We start from the raw sequence: 20,004 nt of genomic DNA on the forward strand, positions 1-20,004 counted from the left end.
CATCCGGTGGAGGTCCCTGCCTAGAAGGTTTTTCAACTCTCACCCAAGTTTTATGCTACCTGGGGGAGGTTGGGGACATGGAGTCAAAGTGGTCCATATTTAAAGTTTCCATATTGGGAGTGGTTGCATCAAGAGGACCACTGGTGCCTTTCATGATGACAGCCTAAAAACCCACTGTTGGAGGAGGTCATCAGGCTTAAAAGGAGGCCTTCTGGGCTTGGCCTACTCTGGGGTCTCTGAAAGCAGCAGACAGGATGTAATGGCTTGGGGGCCATGGATTGGCAGTTGTAGAAACAAAAAGCCTGGTGTGTGATTAATTTTATTGGGAGAACTTTTAGTGTTCTCCAAGGATGTTCTGGAAATCTCATTGTCTGAGAGAACATGTTCATTTACAACATAAACATGTTTTCAGCAGGAGTGGAGAAGTGCTGGTCTGGACTGTTGACCCCAAAAATACTTTGAGGAACTCCTTAATCTACCTGGAGAAGTCCTACAATCATGTCCCTCAAGGGATCATGTGGGGAGTACCTTGGGAATCTGAACCCTGGGGCTGTTGCTGTGAGCCATCCTGTCCCTCATAGTAAAAATTATGGCTGTGTCTGAAATCACTCCCCATTCACTATATAGTGCACTAGCTGTATAGTAGAAACACCATTTTGTAGTGGGGTCTGAATTCTGAATGAGCATTGTTATTCACTATAGTACACTCACTTTATCCCACAATGCATTGTGAAAAGTAGTGAATAGCCGATGGTCACTAGCCCAGCAAATATTTACCATCATGCATTGCGGTTGCTGCTCTTGAACATGACGAACAAATGAGAGGAGCACAGGAACACATATAAAGACTTTATTTAATACTTTTTTGTTTTGTTGGTTTAAAACAAAATATTTAATCTGTAAGAAAATGTTAAGGATATAAAATGAAGTAACTTTATCCCCCATGAAGATTCCTAGACATGAGAACATCATCTTTATGCAAAACTAAGTTAGAGTACATACAAAAAACCCTCGACTTTTTCGCCACTAAAGTCACAAAACTTTGTTTCTATTAGTATTTTGATTTTTGTGAAAATATGTTATGTTCAGTATCAGTTTTCAGTGAAACTCTATCTTTAATTTCAATCCAAGCCATCATGGAAATCTACAAGCCGTTGTTGCTAAAAGGTTTTAATTGTGAAAGGGCGATGACGTGATTGCCTGCGGCTGGAGTAGTGTCTGAAATGATTTTTGTGTTTTGTAGTTGAGTCCACTCGTCCATATGCTGCTCACTATAGAGTGGATAGGGAGTAGTGAATGAGTGTGTGGTTTCGGACACAGCCTATGTCTGCATCTTTGTTACTAGTCAGACACATTCCTGGTGCATGTTGGCCCTGCCAGGGCTGTCCCATGGTGATTCTGTGTGTGATTTTCACTGATCACACCAGAAGATGTGAGTTGTTGTTGCCAGATAAGCTTGTCAATAATTAAGTAAATGAATAAACAATACATAAAATCAGTTCAGGTAATCTTTTTGAATATTCTGTGTGATGTCAGTATCAGATTCTTAAACAAACATGGCCTTTAACCTTATGAGAACAATATGGTCAGGTGGTGTAACCGCTCTGTGTCAATTGGTGTAACCACTGTTTTTCGTTAAAATATTAAAATATACAGAAAAATGAATATAGCATTGAAAGAACTATGCCATTACAAGGGTTCAAATAGTTTTTAACCTCTTTTGCAAAATTTGCTACCAGTTATTTAGAAAATGGAAATTTTTTTAGGCATGTGTCCCTAGTTCAGTATTACCAAAATGCATTAAATTTGAATTAAAGGTTCTTGGATAAAATCTATTTTCATCTGATATTTGAGGATGAGTTACTTGTTTACATGAGTACCTTTGAATACACCATAGGTATATAAAATATGAAATAACTGCAATTATTTTATGGTTACACCATTTGACATTTTCAGCTCATTTTAGTCTAACTTTTTGAGAAAAAATGTAAAAACTGTATTTTAAAGTACCTGAAACCAACCAAAATACAAAATTTACATACTGACAAACCAAATGCATGCTTTAAAAACTAGTTTTTGGGAAATTTTATTTTTTTCATCTTGCCAAACCTTGTTTGTCACTGACCCGTCTGTGAATGGTGAGAGCATGGAAGCTGCAGAGTAGTTCGCCTACCTTGGCAACATAGTCCATCAATCTGCTAACTGCAAGGCTGAGATTAACAACCTTGGACTTGCGCATGAGGTGATGGGTTCACTGAGTAACACTGTGGCGTATCTGAGCATGTGGACAAACATCATAGTCTTCCAGTTCTTGGTCCTTCTGGTCTTACTGTACTTTTATGTGGCCTGGACATTGACTGATGGCTAGAGGTGCTGCCTGGACTCCTTTGTGACAACTTATTTTTGGTGTATCATTGGCAAGACTGTGTCTAATATTGACGTGCTCAAGAGAGCAGGGATGGGAAGGGTCAGCTGCCTGATATGAGAACAGCAGCTGTGCTTTTTTATGGGCATCTTGTGGCACTTTCCTTGATCCAGCTCACTGCATACTAGGTGACCTAATGGGCTGGTCTAGACGCCAGCGTGCATCATGGAGAGAGCGGGGAGGATACCTGAAGAGATGTAGTGTGAACCTGGTGCATACCTAGATGATGGCCATCAGGAGGCCAGAGCAGTACAGGACCAAGGTTGACACAGCAAGCTTAACCAACATATGTTAATACCTGACCTGACCCAGAATAGAGGGAGGGAGAATAAGTTTGTTAACCAATGATGGAGACACTAGCTAACACGATGGATGAGACAAGAATGATCATTGAGGAAATGTGGATTATAAAGACTGTGTGGTGGAAATAAACAGCATGTCTAGTATTTTGGATTCAGGAGAGATGAGTTGTTATTAACAGGTATTGTGCAATATTGCTAAAGCTGTTTTCCAGCATTATTCACCATTCAAAATTCCTTCCCTTCAACAGCAGGCCATCCTTCATCCTGCCTTGACTTTTGGTCAGATCATTATTTGCTAAGACTCTCACCAGAGAGTGACCCTGACTCATTACAAATTTCCAAGTCCTTGTCTTGTGCCAGTCTTGTCAGACTCTTTCCTATTCTTTAGAGAAGCTACACATTTCTGGTTGACCCCCTCCCCCTGTTCTGTGGAGTGGCAGTACCAGCCTTGACCTCTTTCCTTTCCAGACTTATCACAGATCTGTGGTTGCCATGCAGGCACACAGACTGATCCAGCTACTGTTGTTGATCTCCAGGTCAACCTCCAGAGCTGCTCTGCCCATCTGGTTGACCTCCTGCCAGTCCTCTGGAGTAGTTCAGCACTTTGATGATCTGAGGGCTCATGCTCCATGTCTGCATAATTTCTTGGATGCTGACCTTAAATCCTGATCTCTATTCTTCATCTCCCAGTTTACTGAATCATTATTTATCAATGTTACTTATTTAAAACTGACAGTAACGACATTTTTAAGCGTGCTTACTATGTTCCTCAGCAATCAATATAGATCTAATTACTATTCCTATCACTACTATGATATTAAACCCATATGGATAGCTCTGCAAATATATTTTTTTTACCAAAACTGAAGTATTCCAAAATCACCTTAAAGTGGGCATGAGAGAAAAGGTCACAATTAAAGTTATGGTTTGACTTGTATTATCACAAACACTGCTAAAAGTGGACTTGTCACTCGTATCAAGACAATTGTTGTAATTGTATGTTCTTAGAATCATTATTATAGTTGTTTAAATGTAATTACATTTATGCTTTAGCAGTGGCATCATCCTAGGATCAGTGGTAGCACCCATATATATATATATATATATAGAGAGAGAGAGAGAGAGAGAGAGAGAGAGATGTTTGTAATGGCTTCAATATTATCCCAGAGAAAAAGTCATTGAGTAGTGCTTTTTGTTACAGCTGGTCATGATAAATGTAGCCAAAACTCCAAAGAAAGAGCCTCTGTCCTTTTCTGGTTCTTTTAGTGTTTGGCCTAACTCTTGTCCACAGGTTAATTGAATACTCGTATTGCAAACTGAACCCATCTCTACACACAAGTCATTATGTCTCAGCCTGGATTGATTATATCACACAAGCTCCATATTGTCCCCATGTGTAATGGATACCAAAAAGGTAGAGGGCCAACATGGCTTTAAAAACCATTCCCATTCATGGCTTTAAAAACCATTCCCATTCACAAATATTCTGAAATGCAACAGGTGGAGGGGGCACAAAATGTGCTTTTTGACCTCTTGTCTTTCTGGAAAATTCACTAGGGTTCTTTTGTGTTCAGTTGCATGAAACCCCAGTGAGCTGAAGGACTTGAAGGCCTTGTAAAGCTTTATGTATATATAGCCAATTATGGAGGTTATGGCGCATGAGGACGTGTTTCAATTGGATAATGAGTGGGTGGCTGAGAGGCAGAAAAAGGAGAGAAAGGCACTGTAATTATGTTCGATTCTTTCCCCATGCAACATAAGATCATAGTGATCTGACCTTCCCTCTACACTCAGCTGCTTTTTAACCACTTTGAAAATAGTCTAACATTTAATTGTCCAAAAGAGCTGAGGTCAAACCTCTACTGTGAAGTTTCCTCGCTACCTCTGTGTGACACGTTTTCATCCGTCACACAATACCCCTCACATGGTTTGGTGTTAATTGTGCCATGGAAATTCTGCAGTCCTTAACTGACACAATAACTGTTAGTAATCCAATGAAAAAGGTCCTGTGTAGGATGCTCTTCAGTTGACTTCAGAAGATCCATAAAGATAAATCATTTTTGTGTATTACTACAAATATATAAATAACTGAGGCCATCTACACAGGCCAAACACACCATTAGAGAGAACCTTATTTCTTTTTATAATACAGGTCAGTTCTGCAGGGGTCAAGGCAGCATTTTAAGACTTTTTTCATGCAAAAGAGTCATAATGCTCAAAATTGTGCTCATTTATGCACTCAGCACTTGGTTGGAGCTCCCTTTGCATAAATGACTTCATCTATGCTGTGTGTCTTGGAGGCAATCGGTCTGTGGCACTGCTGTGGTGTTATAATGCCCAGGTTGTTCTGATAGCAGCCTTAAGCTCACCTGTATCTGGTGTCCCTCATCTTCCTCTTTACATTCCCCAGAGATTCTCTTTGGGGTTCAGGTCCGGCCAGTTGGCTAGCCCCTGACTCCAGCGTCAGTCCGCTCCTTGTTTCCCTCAATGCTTGAATCTGTTTTGTTTGACAAGCCTCTGAAGGCTGAGCTCATCCCTGTTGCTTGTGCACCTTTTCTGGCTGCACTTTCTCTTCCAGTCAACCTTCCATGAATATGCTTTGATACAGCATCTGAGAATAGCCTGCCCTTTTAGCAGTGGCCTCCTGTGGCTTACCCTCTTTGTGGAGGGTGTAAGTGATTGTCTTCTGGACAACAGTCAAGTCAGCAGTCTTCCTTGTGATTGTGGTTATGTGAACTAAACTTGAGTGAGAGAAATAGCTGACAAGAAATTCAACTTTTTTGACATATCCAAGAGATAGTAGATATTTAGATTTTTGTGATCTGTAAGCCATAATCATCAAGATAAGACAAAAAAGTCGAAATGTTTCACTTTGTATGAGATAAATCTAGAATAGATGGACATTTAACTTTTTTAAGTGAATCATAGGAAAAATTTACTTTTACATACTCTGATTTTTTAGATGCACCTATATGGCATGTTTCTGTAAGATCTATGGTTAGGGGTTCTTAGATTAATAATTAATAGTTAAAAGTGAAGCTTTACATGTGAAGGCATGTGATGGCTGAGGGCTCCTAGACAACTTAGCAACTTTTCCTTTAATCTATTTCTTATTTCTTTATCTATTTATACTCTTTAAATAATGTTTTCCCTTTGATTTTCTTATCATTCTAATTATTTCTTATATCTTAATGTTAACCTTCTCCGATTTCTCCTCCTTCTCTGGTTCCCTTTTCATTGATATCTAAATATAATGCTTGTGCTTGTGTCATTTCTTGCCATTGCAATGCACAAACACAGTAGTGAAAATACAATATGAGACTTGAATGTGTAAGTGAAATGTGTTTCACGCTGTGTTGCTCTATAAAAAGTTGCATGGATAAAATAGGGAAAAACAGGAGACTTGGGTACAGCATGAAACAGTAAAAAAACATGTTGCAGTGATTGTGTTACAGTCAGGAAATAAGACATGTTGCTGAATTAATCAGGATTGGGTGGCTCTCTTTTAAGTGATGAAATTTGATTGGATAGTTCAAGGATTTGACTCCTTTTGCAGAAAAAAAGCTGTCTGAGCAAACCATTGTTGCTCTGTAATCTCTTTATTAAAGCTATATTTCTGTCTATATTGTTGCATAAATTGAAATATGTGTTAGTGCACTGAAAGGAATACAAAACTAGATTTCAGTGTCTTGGATGTGTATAAGCACCTTGCAAACACAGCTAAATCTGATTTAGACCTTATGTTTGCAGAGTCTTAGTCCTGATGATGGCTTTATGAAGAAATAAATCTCATGATAGTAACAGTCATCCCTTTGAAACCTTGATACTCTGAGGGCTGTAATAAAGTGCTCTGAAGACTTTAAACAGAGACATGTGAAATGTCTTTGTTGAGCTCATAATGTTTATGACGCAATACAAAGCTGGACGGTATGACTACCTTGACCCTTGGCTCATGCAGTGTCTCGGTAAAATGACAATGACAGAGAGCTCTTTCCTGCTTACATTAGGCGTGGCCTTTCATTGCAGAACCGCTGTGGCTCACCACACTATGTTTACAGGATTATCAGCTTTATGCACGAGACGAGAGGTCACTAAGCAAGAGGCAGGGAAACACGTGTGCACTTCGAAAGATGTGTAGTTGTCATGACAGGCTCAGATACGCCGTCTGATGATGAAAGTGAGATGACCTTATTTTGGATGGTGCTGATGGATGACTTTGCTGTTTCAAAGCACTGATATCTAACCATCTGATTTTTAAAGAGTTGTTATAAGCAACTGTTAGAAACCAATAAGATCTTCCTGTAGAATCAGAATCTTTTATTGTTCTTTATAAAACTCAAACATCTGACTAATGTACTTCTTCTTTAAATAACTTAAAGTGTTTAGTCTTCTAAAGGAAATGGTGAAAGTGGACAAAAACTGCATTTGTTTCAAAAAAAGGAAAACATTTATTGCAATTCAGGCAGAAATCATACTGCAGTGAGACATTTCACAATGCCAGCACAAAATGTATTGATCCAAAATATCAAAAATGTGTCTGCTCTACATTACACTTTGTTTGTTTAAAGCACATGTTTCCTGCTGTGTATCGATGACACATTTCAAAGTTCAACTGATGCTGGAAATGTAATGCATCAGCCCTGATACAGAATGTGTCAACACAAGGGTCAATCTGGATACAAAGGGAGCAAAAGAACATGTTTAGTTATGTGTCAGTTGCTTGTCTACTGTACATTTTATCCCAGTATCTGTAAATATCAAAGAAGCATACGCAGCTGTTGTTAAACACAGTGATAGAGGCTGAACCAGAATAATGACAGAAATATGCCAGTCACATTCTTGTATTCAATTTCTACCCAAAGTAAAAAAAATTAAAAATAATTATATTATTGATAAATGTACTTATTAGGCATCACTTATGAGAGTTATACCCTTTGTAATTAACTGGATGACATTTTTTTTATATTTTGCTGAAATAGGGCTAATTTATTTGAAGTCAATCTAAAATCAATAGAAATATAGGAAATAACATGATATAGATGAATAAAGTAAAGGGGTGAGTTTTTAACTGTGTTGAAGCAAAAAAGAAAACCCTGCAGAAAAACATAAAAAAGCCATTTTTGAGTAAATGTGCTGAGTTAAGCTCTTCAGTTAAAGTGTGGCTCTTATCTATCTAGATGTAGCTAAACTATGTAAAAACTTTATAATAACTCTGACCTCAGATTAGCCCTTCCTTTGATTTCCTATTAAATGAGTGGAGCTGAATGCTGTTTCAAGGATGGCAGCTTATAAGGTTTGAAAGTCTCTCTATACATAAATATAAATAAAAATGTCATAAAAAATTATTTCACCACACTTCTTTCATTCGCATTCATCACCCCTGTCTTTGACAAGCAGCACGCAGGTGTCAGTGAAAACAAGCATTGAGGAGCTTGTAATCTAGCAGCAATCAGAAGCCCGTAATCCACCATGTGGTGTTGTGCTGTCGCTCTGACCAGAGGTCTTTGTCCGGCACATGTAGAGAGGGAGGGCAGGGTGTGCATGGATCATCTCCTGTGGTAGAACCAGGCTCAAACCCCTGTGACGTTCGCCCATGCAGGGAAGGAGTCCAGGTCAAACATGGCCTTGCCCCAGCTGTTTATGGCCAGAGTGATACAAATGATGCCGATGATGTTCATGACAATTCCTGTCCTGGCCTGAAAAGAACATTTATCATGATGTTAAAGCAACAACTGGAAAAAGATTTTAAAATTAGAAACAAACAACTACATACACACTACTCCTAGATCTTTCCAGACTTTTGAAGTTAATTCTTTTAACTCTTTAGGGTCAATAAGTTAAGGTGAGCAGATTTCTGACGTAAAACCTAGGTATGTTTCCAGTTCAGCAAATGAAAACCTCTAAATATCATAGTGACATACCAAATGGGGACACTTGAAGTTTCATGTGTTTTGACAAAAGTTCAGCGGAAGGCATCGAACACAGCCTGAGGCCTTTCTCTGAGACTATTTTATTTGAACTATTCATCAATAATAAAAATACTGGAACTAAAAAGCCAATAATCAAAAAGAATATGTTATTAACATGACTGTTTCTCTTCTTCTACTTCTTTTCTCATCCACTGCTTTTGCTTCATTTTATTTTTATTAGAAAATTTCCATCCAAGAGCTGCAGTAAGTGAACTTTCCACAAAAAAAAAAAAAAAAAAAAAAAAAAAAACCTGGCAAAACAAAAATTGACTTTTATTTTGAAGGAACCACTGAGGCAACAGGTTGAACAATAAGGTTTGAAGGTGCTGGTAGGCTGATATGCTACATTTTAACGAGGCAAGGCTAGCACTTTAATACTTTTGCTTGCCTTCACACTAAAATAAGCTAACTGCAGTTTGCTGCAAGCTAAATAGCTGAGGCAGGAAATGGGGGAAGCTTTCTGAGGCCTGGCTGAGGGCATATTCAGGGGATGGCCATAGCCACTCTAGAAGTCTAATTGGTCTTTCTGTAAATGATTCTAATTGGTCTTTCTGTAAATTTCTGTAACTTTCTGCCATAGCATTAACATTGGTTAAATGCTAACAGTGGTTATTGTCTGATGACTGGTAAAAACTTGTTAAATATAATTTATTTGTAGGGAAGCCAGACAACCTCTTTTGGATGTGTTATTTAATGCTTTCAAAAGGCACAGCTGTACATTTCAGTAGAAGGTTAGGCTTTATTAGGTAGGACATAATTGAGTGCTATTGTTCTGTTGTTGCTGTTCAATGATAATATGTATTATTTTGGATTGCCTAAAGTACCTTCAGAATTTCACTATATGTTGATTTTTTTTAAGTCCCTCATCAATACAAGACAGTCTGAAACCATTCATGTCTGAAGCCACTCTCAAAGAGTGTCATCTGAGACACCTATATGCTGTGATTTGCTGATACAACACATTCCCAGTTTCAGGTTGTTTTTTTATTATTCATCTTTATTCATAAACAAAGTCTGGCACTTACATTCATGAAATAACCGGATTACAAACACTACAAACTAAGCAGCATTTCATAAATAAAATAGAGAAAAATATCAGTTATCTGTGATTTTATTTTGATTGAGTCATTTTAGAAGCAGTTACACAAGCAGTGGCTTGCTTTCGCTTCATTATGCTTTAGTTAAAGATAACATAATTATGCTGGCTACATAATCAACATTGCTACATAAGCCAATGAAGCTAAATTAGCTCTAGCAACGTGAGCTTTAGCAAACGTAGCTAACTTTGCTATATAAATAATGTAGATACGTAGTTTATGTAGCTGATTTTATGAGCTTAGCTTTGGCTACATTAGTTAGATAGCTATGCTAGCTATGTAGTTCCTTTATCTACGTAGCTTAGGCAGCTAATGGAGCTGCCTGAACTACGTTAGCCGTGAAAGAATGTTTTCACAGAGAATGAGCCTTCTTCCTGTGCCAGACGATTTACTCAGCTTTATTTGACATTTTATAATCAGGTATTGCAGGTCAAAATTTTAACTTTAATCTTATGGTATCCTAACCCTTTCCCTTAACTCTAAACTGAAGTTTTATCTGATTTTTTTTCAAACGTTTTAGTGTGTTTTTCTGAGATATATGACATCTCTCATGGTCTGTGAGAGTGTTCATCAGAAATGAATGGTCTGCTGCCATTAAACCATTAAATGGAAAAGTTTGAATACATGGCCCATGAACATGTAATAGTGACCCTTACCGTCCATGTTACATGTTCAACATATAATTTACCAACTCATCCCAACAAACCACTGCTGTACTTACCATGTCAGCAACCTTGAGGTATCCATAGGAGAAAACTATAGCGTTTGGAGGCGTAGCAACAGGCAGCATGAAGGCAAAAGAGGCACTCAGTGTACAAGGCACCATGACGTAGAGTGGATTCATCCCAATAGACTGAGACTGCAATAATCACAGAAAGATTCAACAGTCTGAGACAGGGATGAACATAGCCTTGATAACAAAATCCTCCACTCCTCCATCTGGCTATTTTTCTGCGACCGTAATCACTGACTCATAACTCAGAGTGAAATGTGTGCAATTCTGTGCTGAGTGAAAACTCTCATTAGGTGGGTGTAATTAAGATGTAATGCTTGCAAGCTTTGGGCTGAGTCATGGTATCTGAAATAGAAAAGGAGGACATGTTACGATAATGGCAGACTACTAAGAGGGAGAAAACATTACTCTGGAATTTGCTCCTGAATTACACGGTAAGTTACAAGTGCACAGTAATTTCTAGTTCTCTAAATAAACAATGTATGAAAAGACTTAAACTTCATAGTCTTCTTTAAACTATGGGCTGTATATCAGCTTATGACAATGCAAGTGACATGACAATGACGGTCTGCGATGGTTTTATTTAAATCAGATGCTTAAGACTCACTTGACATATAAAGCGACATACCACAAGCCATAACTACCACAAAGTGTCATCTCTCTTCTTTGAGCATGGTGTAACTGATCAGATGTTCTTTTCTCTCTCTCTTTTCTTTCCATCTCTATGTTCACACGAGTGTTGGACACCCTTGGGCACCCACTTGGCTATGCCCCCCATAAATATCTCTCTGAATACCCTTGCTTGGCACTGTCTTTCACAACCCAGCTTTGGCCTTCATTCGAGAGCTCGACCAGCAGGCACAGTAATGCCATTCTTCAGCAGCAGTGGGGTGGGCAGCATTACAAGGCACTGGGCTGAATTGGTGTGTTTGGCAGGTTATTAATGGGAGGAGGGGCCCGGGTAAGGGGACCAAACATATTCAGCCTGAATGACCAACTAGATGGGTGACCAAACAAGGGACAATAGGCTGGCTCCCACCGGAAGTAGTTTCAATGCTGGATTCCAATTGGGGACATCAGTTCAAAAGAAATCACACTATGTAGCACTTCACCTCACTGAGCCACTGCTGCCAAACATAATTGCCAGTAATGTCTAGTCTGAGATCCTGCACGCATTCACTTTCTCCCTGAGGACTTACCATTGAGGCTAAGACAGGTAGGAAGAGCGTTGCTGTTGCCACATTACTGGTGCACTCAGTGAAGGTAGCAATCAGTAGGCACAAGATGATAGCTATCGCCCAGGGAGGGATGGTTTGCAGGGGGGTCATTTGATCTCCCATCCACTTTGAGAGCCCTGAATCCTACAAAGAGCATAAACATATACAGAGTAAAAGTCTCTTCTGGATATGTACACAGTATTCAGTCCAGCTGATCATCATCATCAGCTGAGTTACCGGCTCATTTACTGTGAGAGAATCTAATCCAGGTTTGTGCGTCATACACAGCATCATTTCATATTTAATTCAGTGGTATTTGCGGTACATAAAGTGCAGAACAAGTTCAACAAATGCCAACTATTCTAAGGAACATTTGAAGTTGCAGGAGGAGGGAACGTTTAATTTGCATATCAGTAAGTTACAATTTTTGCTTGTGAATAATTTCAGAGTTTCTTTGGTTAATCGCAATTAATCTCCCAATTTTGAATTATACTATTCATTTTGGATTTTGTACCATCTTAAAGTAAGGGTAGGTATTTTGGAAGAAAAATAAAAAACTACGGGTATATCAAAGATTATTACATGAATCCAACCATGGAAAAGGAGCTTATTATGAATTTAAAAAAAAAAAAAAAAAAGAAATAATGAAATGGTAAAAAGTAATACAAGGCGGGTATTATGTTGAATAGTCCACTGAGCTGTTTGTGATTTTTTTTAAAGCATAGTGAGACATTGAGTTACAGTGGTGTGCTTTTGTAAATCATTGTGGCTGTAGGGACATGTTGCAGAGACCTAAGCAGAGTGCACTGAAGGACATAATAGAGCATGGGATTTATTACAGTTTTTCAAACTTAATGCAGTAATAATGGACCTTAATTAATCATGATTAATACATTATTAGTGACAGTCCTAATTTCAACGTGAAGGTAAATCCTAAAGGTCAGACTATTTGATGAAAGAAAAAAGAGACGGTTGCATTGGAATGCATGTTGTGGCATTTCCAGTGAACTTCTTGTTTGTTGGTATTCCAACCAAATCCAGAAATGAAACGTGAAGTCTTCTGCTAACAATAAAACCTTCTATATCAAAATCTGATAACAAATTATGAAAAAATGGAATGCCTACTGTGTAGTATATGTACAGTACCTATAAAAACTATTCACCCACTTGTTTTTTTATCCTTTTATTGATTTTATAAATCAGTTATGGTCAATATAATTTGGCTTTTTTGACCAAAAAAAAAAAAATCTTGAATTTGAAAGCGAAGAAAGATTTCTACAAAGTAATGTCAAAGTCACTGGTTAACCAGTATTCCTTGCTACCATTACGCCATGAAGACAAAAGAACACTCCAAGCAACTCAGAGAAAAGGTTATTAAAAATTATAAGTCAGGGGATGGATAAAAAAAAAAAAAAAAAAAAAACCCTAGGGCTGCAAGCAGCACTGAAGGGCCCTCGTCGCACCCCAGCGCATGTTTGGGTGTGGGCCATTTGCCCCTGTGTTGTTATTGTGGGGTGTTGGCAAACCCGTGCAGTGTGCTGCAGCACTGGAGAGAGACCACGGAGACCATCCTTTAAGCCTCCTTATGAAAAAAAACAAAAAAAACAGCAAGGTGCACTTTGTATATGAGGTAGTACTGCCCCTCAACAGTAGGTGGCAGTAGGTCAGAGGTAATGTATGTACAGGTGATGAGGGAAGGACCATTTATCATGTAAAATCATAAAAAGGTGCTAATGGCATCTTACAGTAGGGGGCGCAACAGCAAAACCTTGAAATTAACAGTGAAATTTGTAGAGAGGCAGATGCTGATCATACATGTGAAATTTGAAGGAAATCCGATGTTTCATATGAGAGTTACACCCACTTCCTGTCTCATGGCCACTGGTCATCCAGGAATGAAACATCTTGATGTTGGGACAGATACTGAGGTGTTGAGGTCAATATAAGAGCATGATAAGTTCAACACAGTAAGAGAAATACAGAAATGACCCACTTCCTGTCTGAGGCGAAGGATCAAAATGGCCGCCATGGCCACTGGGACATCTGAGAATGAAACATCTTGATGGTGGGACAGACACTGAGGAGTTCAGGTCAAAATCAGAGCATGATAGGTTCAACACAGCAAGACAAATGCAGAAATGACCCATTTGCATCACAAATGATCCATAACAATTTGAAGACCATAGAATGATCTCCCCCAAAGTTACATCAGTTTTCAGTGAATAATTGTCCAAAAAGAGGCCTCATTTTGAAATTTGGGCAGAGCTGGTGGACTTCCTGTTGGGATTTTGACATGGGTCCAAGAGGCTTTGTTATTTTTTTTTTTTTTTTTAGCTCTGATGATGACCCATATATGCAGAGCGAAAATCATAGGCCTAGGATGAATGGTGTATGGGGGCTGAATTTTTTTGTGGCAACCCATAAATCACACATTGAAAATCAATTGAGTAAATGTTCCCTGGCAGAAGGGGGCGCTGTGACAAAGTGCTAATATTGATGCATGGATGTATTCAGCACTGTTGTGTGATTATCCATGTGAAGTTTGGTGATGATTGACATAAGCACTAAAAATTTATATGGCATTGTTGTGTAATTTTTAGTGTAAAAAACATACCAAAAGGATGAGTTTGTTCAAATGCGAATGTGAGCTTTTGCGAAAACACCAAAATTTGACCAAAAATGGTTTGTAGTTTGGTTCCTGTACATTTTAGAGGATGTAATTTTTTGTTCATCTTGACCTGAAAATGGTATGTGTACCAATTTTCATGCATGTAGGTCTTACCCAGGGGCCTATTTCACTTTTGGGCCCCCTGTGCAATGAATTTGCATGGTTCCACAAAAATATGAAATTTCACTCAGTGGACAATTTTGGGTGAAGTTTGTTGAGTTGTTGAGCATGTTAAAGGCCCCAGATTAGCGTTTTTTTTTTTTTTTGGACAGAATAATAATAATAATGTCTACAATTTCAACAGGGTCCTTGCCAACCCTAGGTCGGTGCTCGGGGCCTAATTATGAAGGTACTGAAATTCTCCCAGAGTTCAGTTAAATCCATCATCAAGAAATGGAAGGCATATGACACATGTTTAAATCTGCCAAGATCAGGCCATCCTCACAAACTGAGGGACTGTGCAAGAAGGGGACCAGTGAGAGAGGACACCAGACTCCTATGACTACTCTGAAGGAGTTACAAGCTTCAGCAGCTGAAGACTCTGCATACAACTGTTGCCCAGGTCCTTCACCAGTCAAAGCTTTATGGGAGAGTGGCAAAGAGAAAGACACTGTTGAAAAAACTCAAAATAAATCTTGACTTGAATCCACCAAAAGGCATGTGGAGACTCCATGGTCAAGTGGAAGAAAGTTCTTTGGTCTAATGAGACCAGAACTGTGCTTTATGGCCATTGGGCAATTAACTATGTTTTGCGGACACCAAACACTGCACATCATCACAAACACACACTGTGAAGCACAGCGGTGGCAGCATCATGCTGTGGGGATGCTTCTCTGCAGCCATTCCTGAAAGGCTTGTAAAGGTAAAGGGTAAAATTAATGTGGCAAATCCTGGAGGACAATCTTATATGGTCTGCAAGAGAAGTACGGCTTAATTTTCCAGCCAGACAGTGACTCGAAGCAAACAGCATAAGCTACACAGACATGGTTTAAAGACAACAAGATAAATATTCGGGAGTGGCCGAGTCAAAGCTCAGATCTCTATTCAACAGAGAATATGTGGCTGGAATTGTCAAAGGCTGTTCACACTCGATCCCTGTGCTACCTGACAGAGCTTGAGCAGTTTTGCAAAACAGATTGGAGTAAAATTGCAGAGTCCAGATGTGCAAGCCTGATTGAGACCTATCCACACAGACTTACTGCTATGATTACAGCCAAAGTTAAATACTGACTTGAAGGAGGTGAATTTTACATATTTTTATCTAGTTGGTATTACTTTGTGGAAATCTCTTTACACTTTGACATTAAATGCATTTTTTTGTAACTTTTTTGTCTAAAAGCAAAATTATATCAACCATGATTGATTTCTATAATCAATAAAAGGGTAATACTTTTTCTTTTTATAGGCATGTATGTATGTGTAAAATCTGGTATGGCATAATGTATGAATATGTACATTTGACAAAAAATATTTAAATACTTTGTTCAGTTATCGACATATATGATCAAGCCACAACCATTCTCCTCTTTCAAAAGATATAATCTTTTTTTACATGAAGCTTTTGTCCAAGTCACTCTATTAAACTGGAGCTATCACTTCCACTTACTTCACTGCCCTTTGCCAGAGCAAAACCTCCTCCGAGAAGAAGCACAATGCCCCAGGGTAACTTCTTTTGGACAACTTTCCAGGTGAGTAGACGTGGAGTTGGGCCATAGGATTGACGGGGAACTATTGAGCCAACAAACTGAATGTCAATATTGAATTATTGCTCATCAGTCTAAACACATAAATGTTTTCTCCTGGAATGATGCCTCACCTGTATCAAAACTATGAGACCTCCGAGAGCAAAGTCGTGGAGGTTTAGAGGGCAGAACAAACAGAAGAATAGCAACAAAGATTGCCACTGTAGCATCTGTCACATACCTGAAAACAAAGAGGCAAAGAGTTGAAAAGTGATGTAAAAATTTTGAAAATGTGAGTGTAAGTAAGGTGTTAAGTTAGGAGCATGTGGTTTTACATACTCTGCTTTGGAATTGAAGATAGTAGTGGCCCACCCATGAACAAAACCTGGGTCCCTCGTGAACCACAGTACTACCAGCAGGATAAAAAGACCCAGCACACTGATCTCGCCGAATGTCATGGGCCCCAGCAGACGATGCTGTTCCCTGATCACATTATAGGCAGCTATGTCCTTCTCTGTCTTCACAGCCCCACAGCCCCATGTCTTCTTAAAGCTAAAGGGATCACACAAAGAAAAATCTTTGTGTCACCTCTCCACTCAATCACAGTCCCGATGCGGTAAAAGCTTCTTGATGCTGTTTCAAGTCTGTCACTATAATTAGGCTTTAACCATCACCAAACTCACTTGAATCCCATGAAGACAAACTGCAGCCAAAGCCAGGCCAACGTGAGCATGAGGATCATGTTGGGGAAGGCAAAGCCGAACCAGGAGGCAAAGTTAATCACATCCCCGTTTTCGGGAAAGAGTCTAAAGAAAACAAAAAGAGAGATTAGAGAGCAAAAATTAAAGCATAACAAAACATTGCTTTCAAGTACAACTCACTGGTTCATTTGGCCTTTGAGGACTAGATTAGGTCCAGTTCCTGTCAGTGTGGCGGTGCCTCCGATGCTGGCAGCATAGCAAACACACAGTGTCATCCCTTTACACATTTTCCTCCTTTCTGCTGCTTCTTTTTGCCGGGCAGCCTCCACGCTGGCATCCAAAAATGTCACCACCAATGGACCTTTAACACAGCGCAAGAAAAACTACTTTGCAGTTTTGTCTGTGAAAAAAAAAGGACTCCAGATTGTAATTTTTCTCAGCAAAACAAGTGGAACATTATACTTAATGATGGCTATGGCTCACCTTGCCCGTCGTTCTGTTTCTCTGTCTGTGGAGGCTGCTTAGTATCGCTCTCTGATGTCTGGACCTGCTCATCTGAGCTGAGGATCTGAGGAAACTCTGCATCAGTGTTGTTGAGCTGCTCCAGCACTGCTTGGACGATTGGCACCATCATGGCAGTGGTTGCTGTGTTGCTTATCCACATGGACAAAAAGGCAGTGACACCCATGAAACCCAACATTAATCTGTGAAGAAGGTTGTAAAAGAGAAAGTGTTAGTGGCCTTGGATAGGAAGAAGCAACCACAAGAGTTTTACAACAAACAATAACACTAAAGAACCATTTTATGACAGCAGTTTAAACCTTGAAGATAGTTCTCTTATCTATGCCACATGGCTGATTAGATAAGCACTGGAAATGAGAACTACAAGATGACAGACCGTTATAATAATCTTCTGAAGATTTCTGGCACTCACAGGGCTGGACGCACACCAACAAGAAGCAGCACCCTCAAGGCGATGCGCTTGTGTAGATTCCAGTGCTCCACGGCCACTGCAACCATCAGCCCCCCCACAAACAACAAGTTTGTGTCTTTCAGGAACTGCATACACACCTGAGAGCACAGGGAAAGGCGTGCAGTATGTGTGACGAAGTCAAATGAAACTTTCTGCTTCAGTCGTACTTACATCTTTGGATGTCATAATGCCAAAAAGGGGGAAGAGGAGGGCTGGGAGCAGAGCAGTCACAGCCAGAGGAAGGACCTCTGTGCACCAGTAAACAGCCATCAGGATGATCACGTAGGCACATTCTGCCTCCTGTGTGAAAACATGAGAGAAAACACTGACCTTTCTTTATGGGTCAAGATCACACCTGGAGAGGCGTCATGTAAGGTCTGAAAACATCATCTTTGGTCAAAAAGGATTACATAATTTTAATGTGATGTTATGATGGTTCAAAGGGTGAAGATAACAGCGCTTGTTATTCTTTTGTTTTGTCACCTGTTTTATGATTTGCTTAGATCATCCTCCTGAGCTTTTACACCCATATTCATTAACACCTATGAAATTTTTATCTGCTGTTTTAAGTTAGCCTACAGTGTGCTGATCAGGTATTTTTAAAGCGTTTCTTTTTTTATGAAGTGCATTTAAGATGTAATAAGTCCGTTAATTATTTTTTGTAGGCACAGAAACACAACTCTAAAGTTTGAGATGCCAAACTCTATCCCCCTCAACCTTCCTGTGTACCCCTCCGTCATGGCTGCTTTGCACTGCAGCCTATGTCTATCATAACATGCTTAAAGCGCGCGTGCTCGTCTCTGTGTCACATGTAGCGGTAATAACGTGGACGAAGCCCTCTGACTTGGTGTTCCCACGCTGGACATGACCCCTCGTGTTAACAACGAGGAGTTAAAATAACAAGACTTACGAGGGTTCATGCCTGGGGTAACACTGGACAGTTCTCATGGATTTTACTGCGAGTGCGTCGCGCGCTTTTGAGCAACAGGTGCACGAGAGAATTAGTGCAAATCGGTCTTGTTTTCCCGGCATTTTTGCAAAAACAGAGTGTGAAAAATCTCGGGTGATTTTATTTGCTTTATTTATTTAAATTTGACGACGATAACGCTTGGTAAAATACCTTTAAAATGAATTTATCTTGCATTTAGTTGAGTTAAAGATACAACTTGTCAATTATATCGCGCGTAATGTAGCAAAAGTTTGCAGATTTTTTTTCAGATTTAATAGTGTCAAAAAGTTCTCTGTTGCCTAATTGAATCTAGCCTATTCGTCGATCCAAAATAAGTGAAGGTACATACCGATGTCCCAATCACTAAAGGCAGAGGAAGAAGAATAAATGGAGTCAAAAAGAGAATGAAGTCGTCCTTAACAGAGCGAAGATATTTGAAGAATGCCATCCTGAAGGGAAAACGAAGAAAAGAAGGCTTTCGCACCATGGATCGCGCTTTTGAGGCGCAGAGGATAGGAGGAGGAGGATGAGGAGGGAGGGGGAGACCCACAGCAAATAAAAGAGCGAGAAAGAGTGCCCACACCAAAACAAAGGAACTGAGTGGTCGACGAGTCTCTCTGTAGCAATGAGTAAAAGGTCTTCCCCAAGCAAACCAAAATAATGACACAAATATGAGTGTTTCCCTAAAAGTGACTGAACTGCTGCCCTGAGAAAACTTTTCCCTTCAGCTGCCAAATCCTATGACAACGGGTTAATGAGCTGCATCAGCTCCCCCCATGAATGCCGATAAGATGAACTCCCACAGCACTGACATCATGACACAGATACAAGCACCATAATCCGAAGAAACATTTTAATCGGAGACTAAATAAACCGCAAGATGCAGCAACACCGGGTCAGACACATGTCAGAATTTGTTCCCACGAGGTTTTCTCCAGACGCACAATGCAATAGAATTGCAGTGTCTACACCGGAGGACTGTCATTTGAGTCATAACTACTCCACCTCAGTATTTTGGTCAGCCAGAAATGGGTCATTGTTTTCATCTGTAGCTCAAAATGATTTATAAACATGGAAATGGGCGCAGATTGTGAGCTTTTCTTGTTGTTGCTGCTTTTAAATCATATATTAGCCTTCTCGTCAGACTTTTGATAGTCAACTGTATTGATTCATCTAGCTTTGCTGTAAATTTTACTGCCCCATGTGAACACTTTTGCAGGTTATGTAGTATGCTGTTAGGATAAAACTTAGCCTATTTAATTTTAAATACAACTTTCAAGAAAGTTAC

The 20,004-nt window shown here is 39.5% G+C and overlaps 1 protein-coding gene across 1 annotated transcript; it reads right to left on the reverse strand.

Annotated features, from left to right (window-relative positions):
• Nucleotides 1-7,191: 7,191 nt before the first annotated feature.
• On the reverse strand, nucleotides 7,192-19,203 carry slc13a5b (solute carrier family 13 member 5b). The gene is made up of 12 exons (XM_041796824.1): nucleotides 19,066-19,203; nucleotides 17,939-18,067; nucleotides 17,729-17,865; nucleotides 17,278-17,498; nucleotides 16,975-17,155; nucleotides 16,777-16,899; nucleotides 16,433-16,645; nucleotides 16,228-16,334; nucleotides 16,018-16,139; nucleotides 11,726-11,887; nucleotides 10,515-10,652; nucleotides 7,192-8,423 (listed from the first exon to the last, which is right to left on the reverse strand). Exons 1-12 carry the CDS (start codon nucleotides 19,201-19,203, stop codon nucleotides 8,298-8,300), a joined length of 1,797 nt encoding a protein of 598 aa, XP_041652758.1. The 3' UTR covers nucleotides 7,192-8,297.
• Nucleotides 19,204-20,004: the final 801 nt, after the last annotated feature.

The sequence above is a fragment of the Cheilinus undulatus genome, linkage group 2 (assembly GCF_018320785.1).
Source record: "Cheilinus undulatus linkage group 2, ASM1832078v1, whole genome shotgun sequence".
Classification (NCBI taxonomy): Eukaryota; Metazoa; Chordata; class Actinopteri; order Labriformes; family Labridae; genus Cheilinus; species Cheilinus undulatus.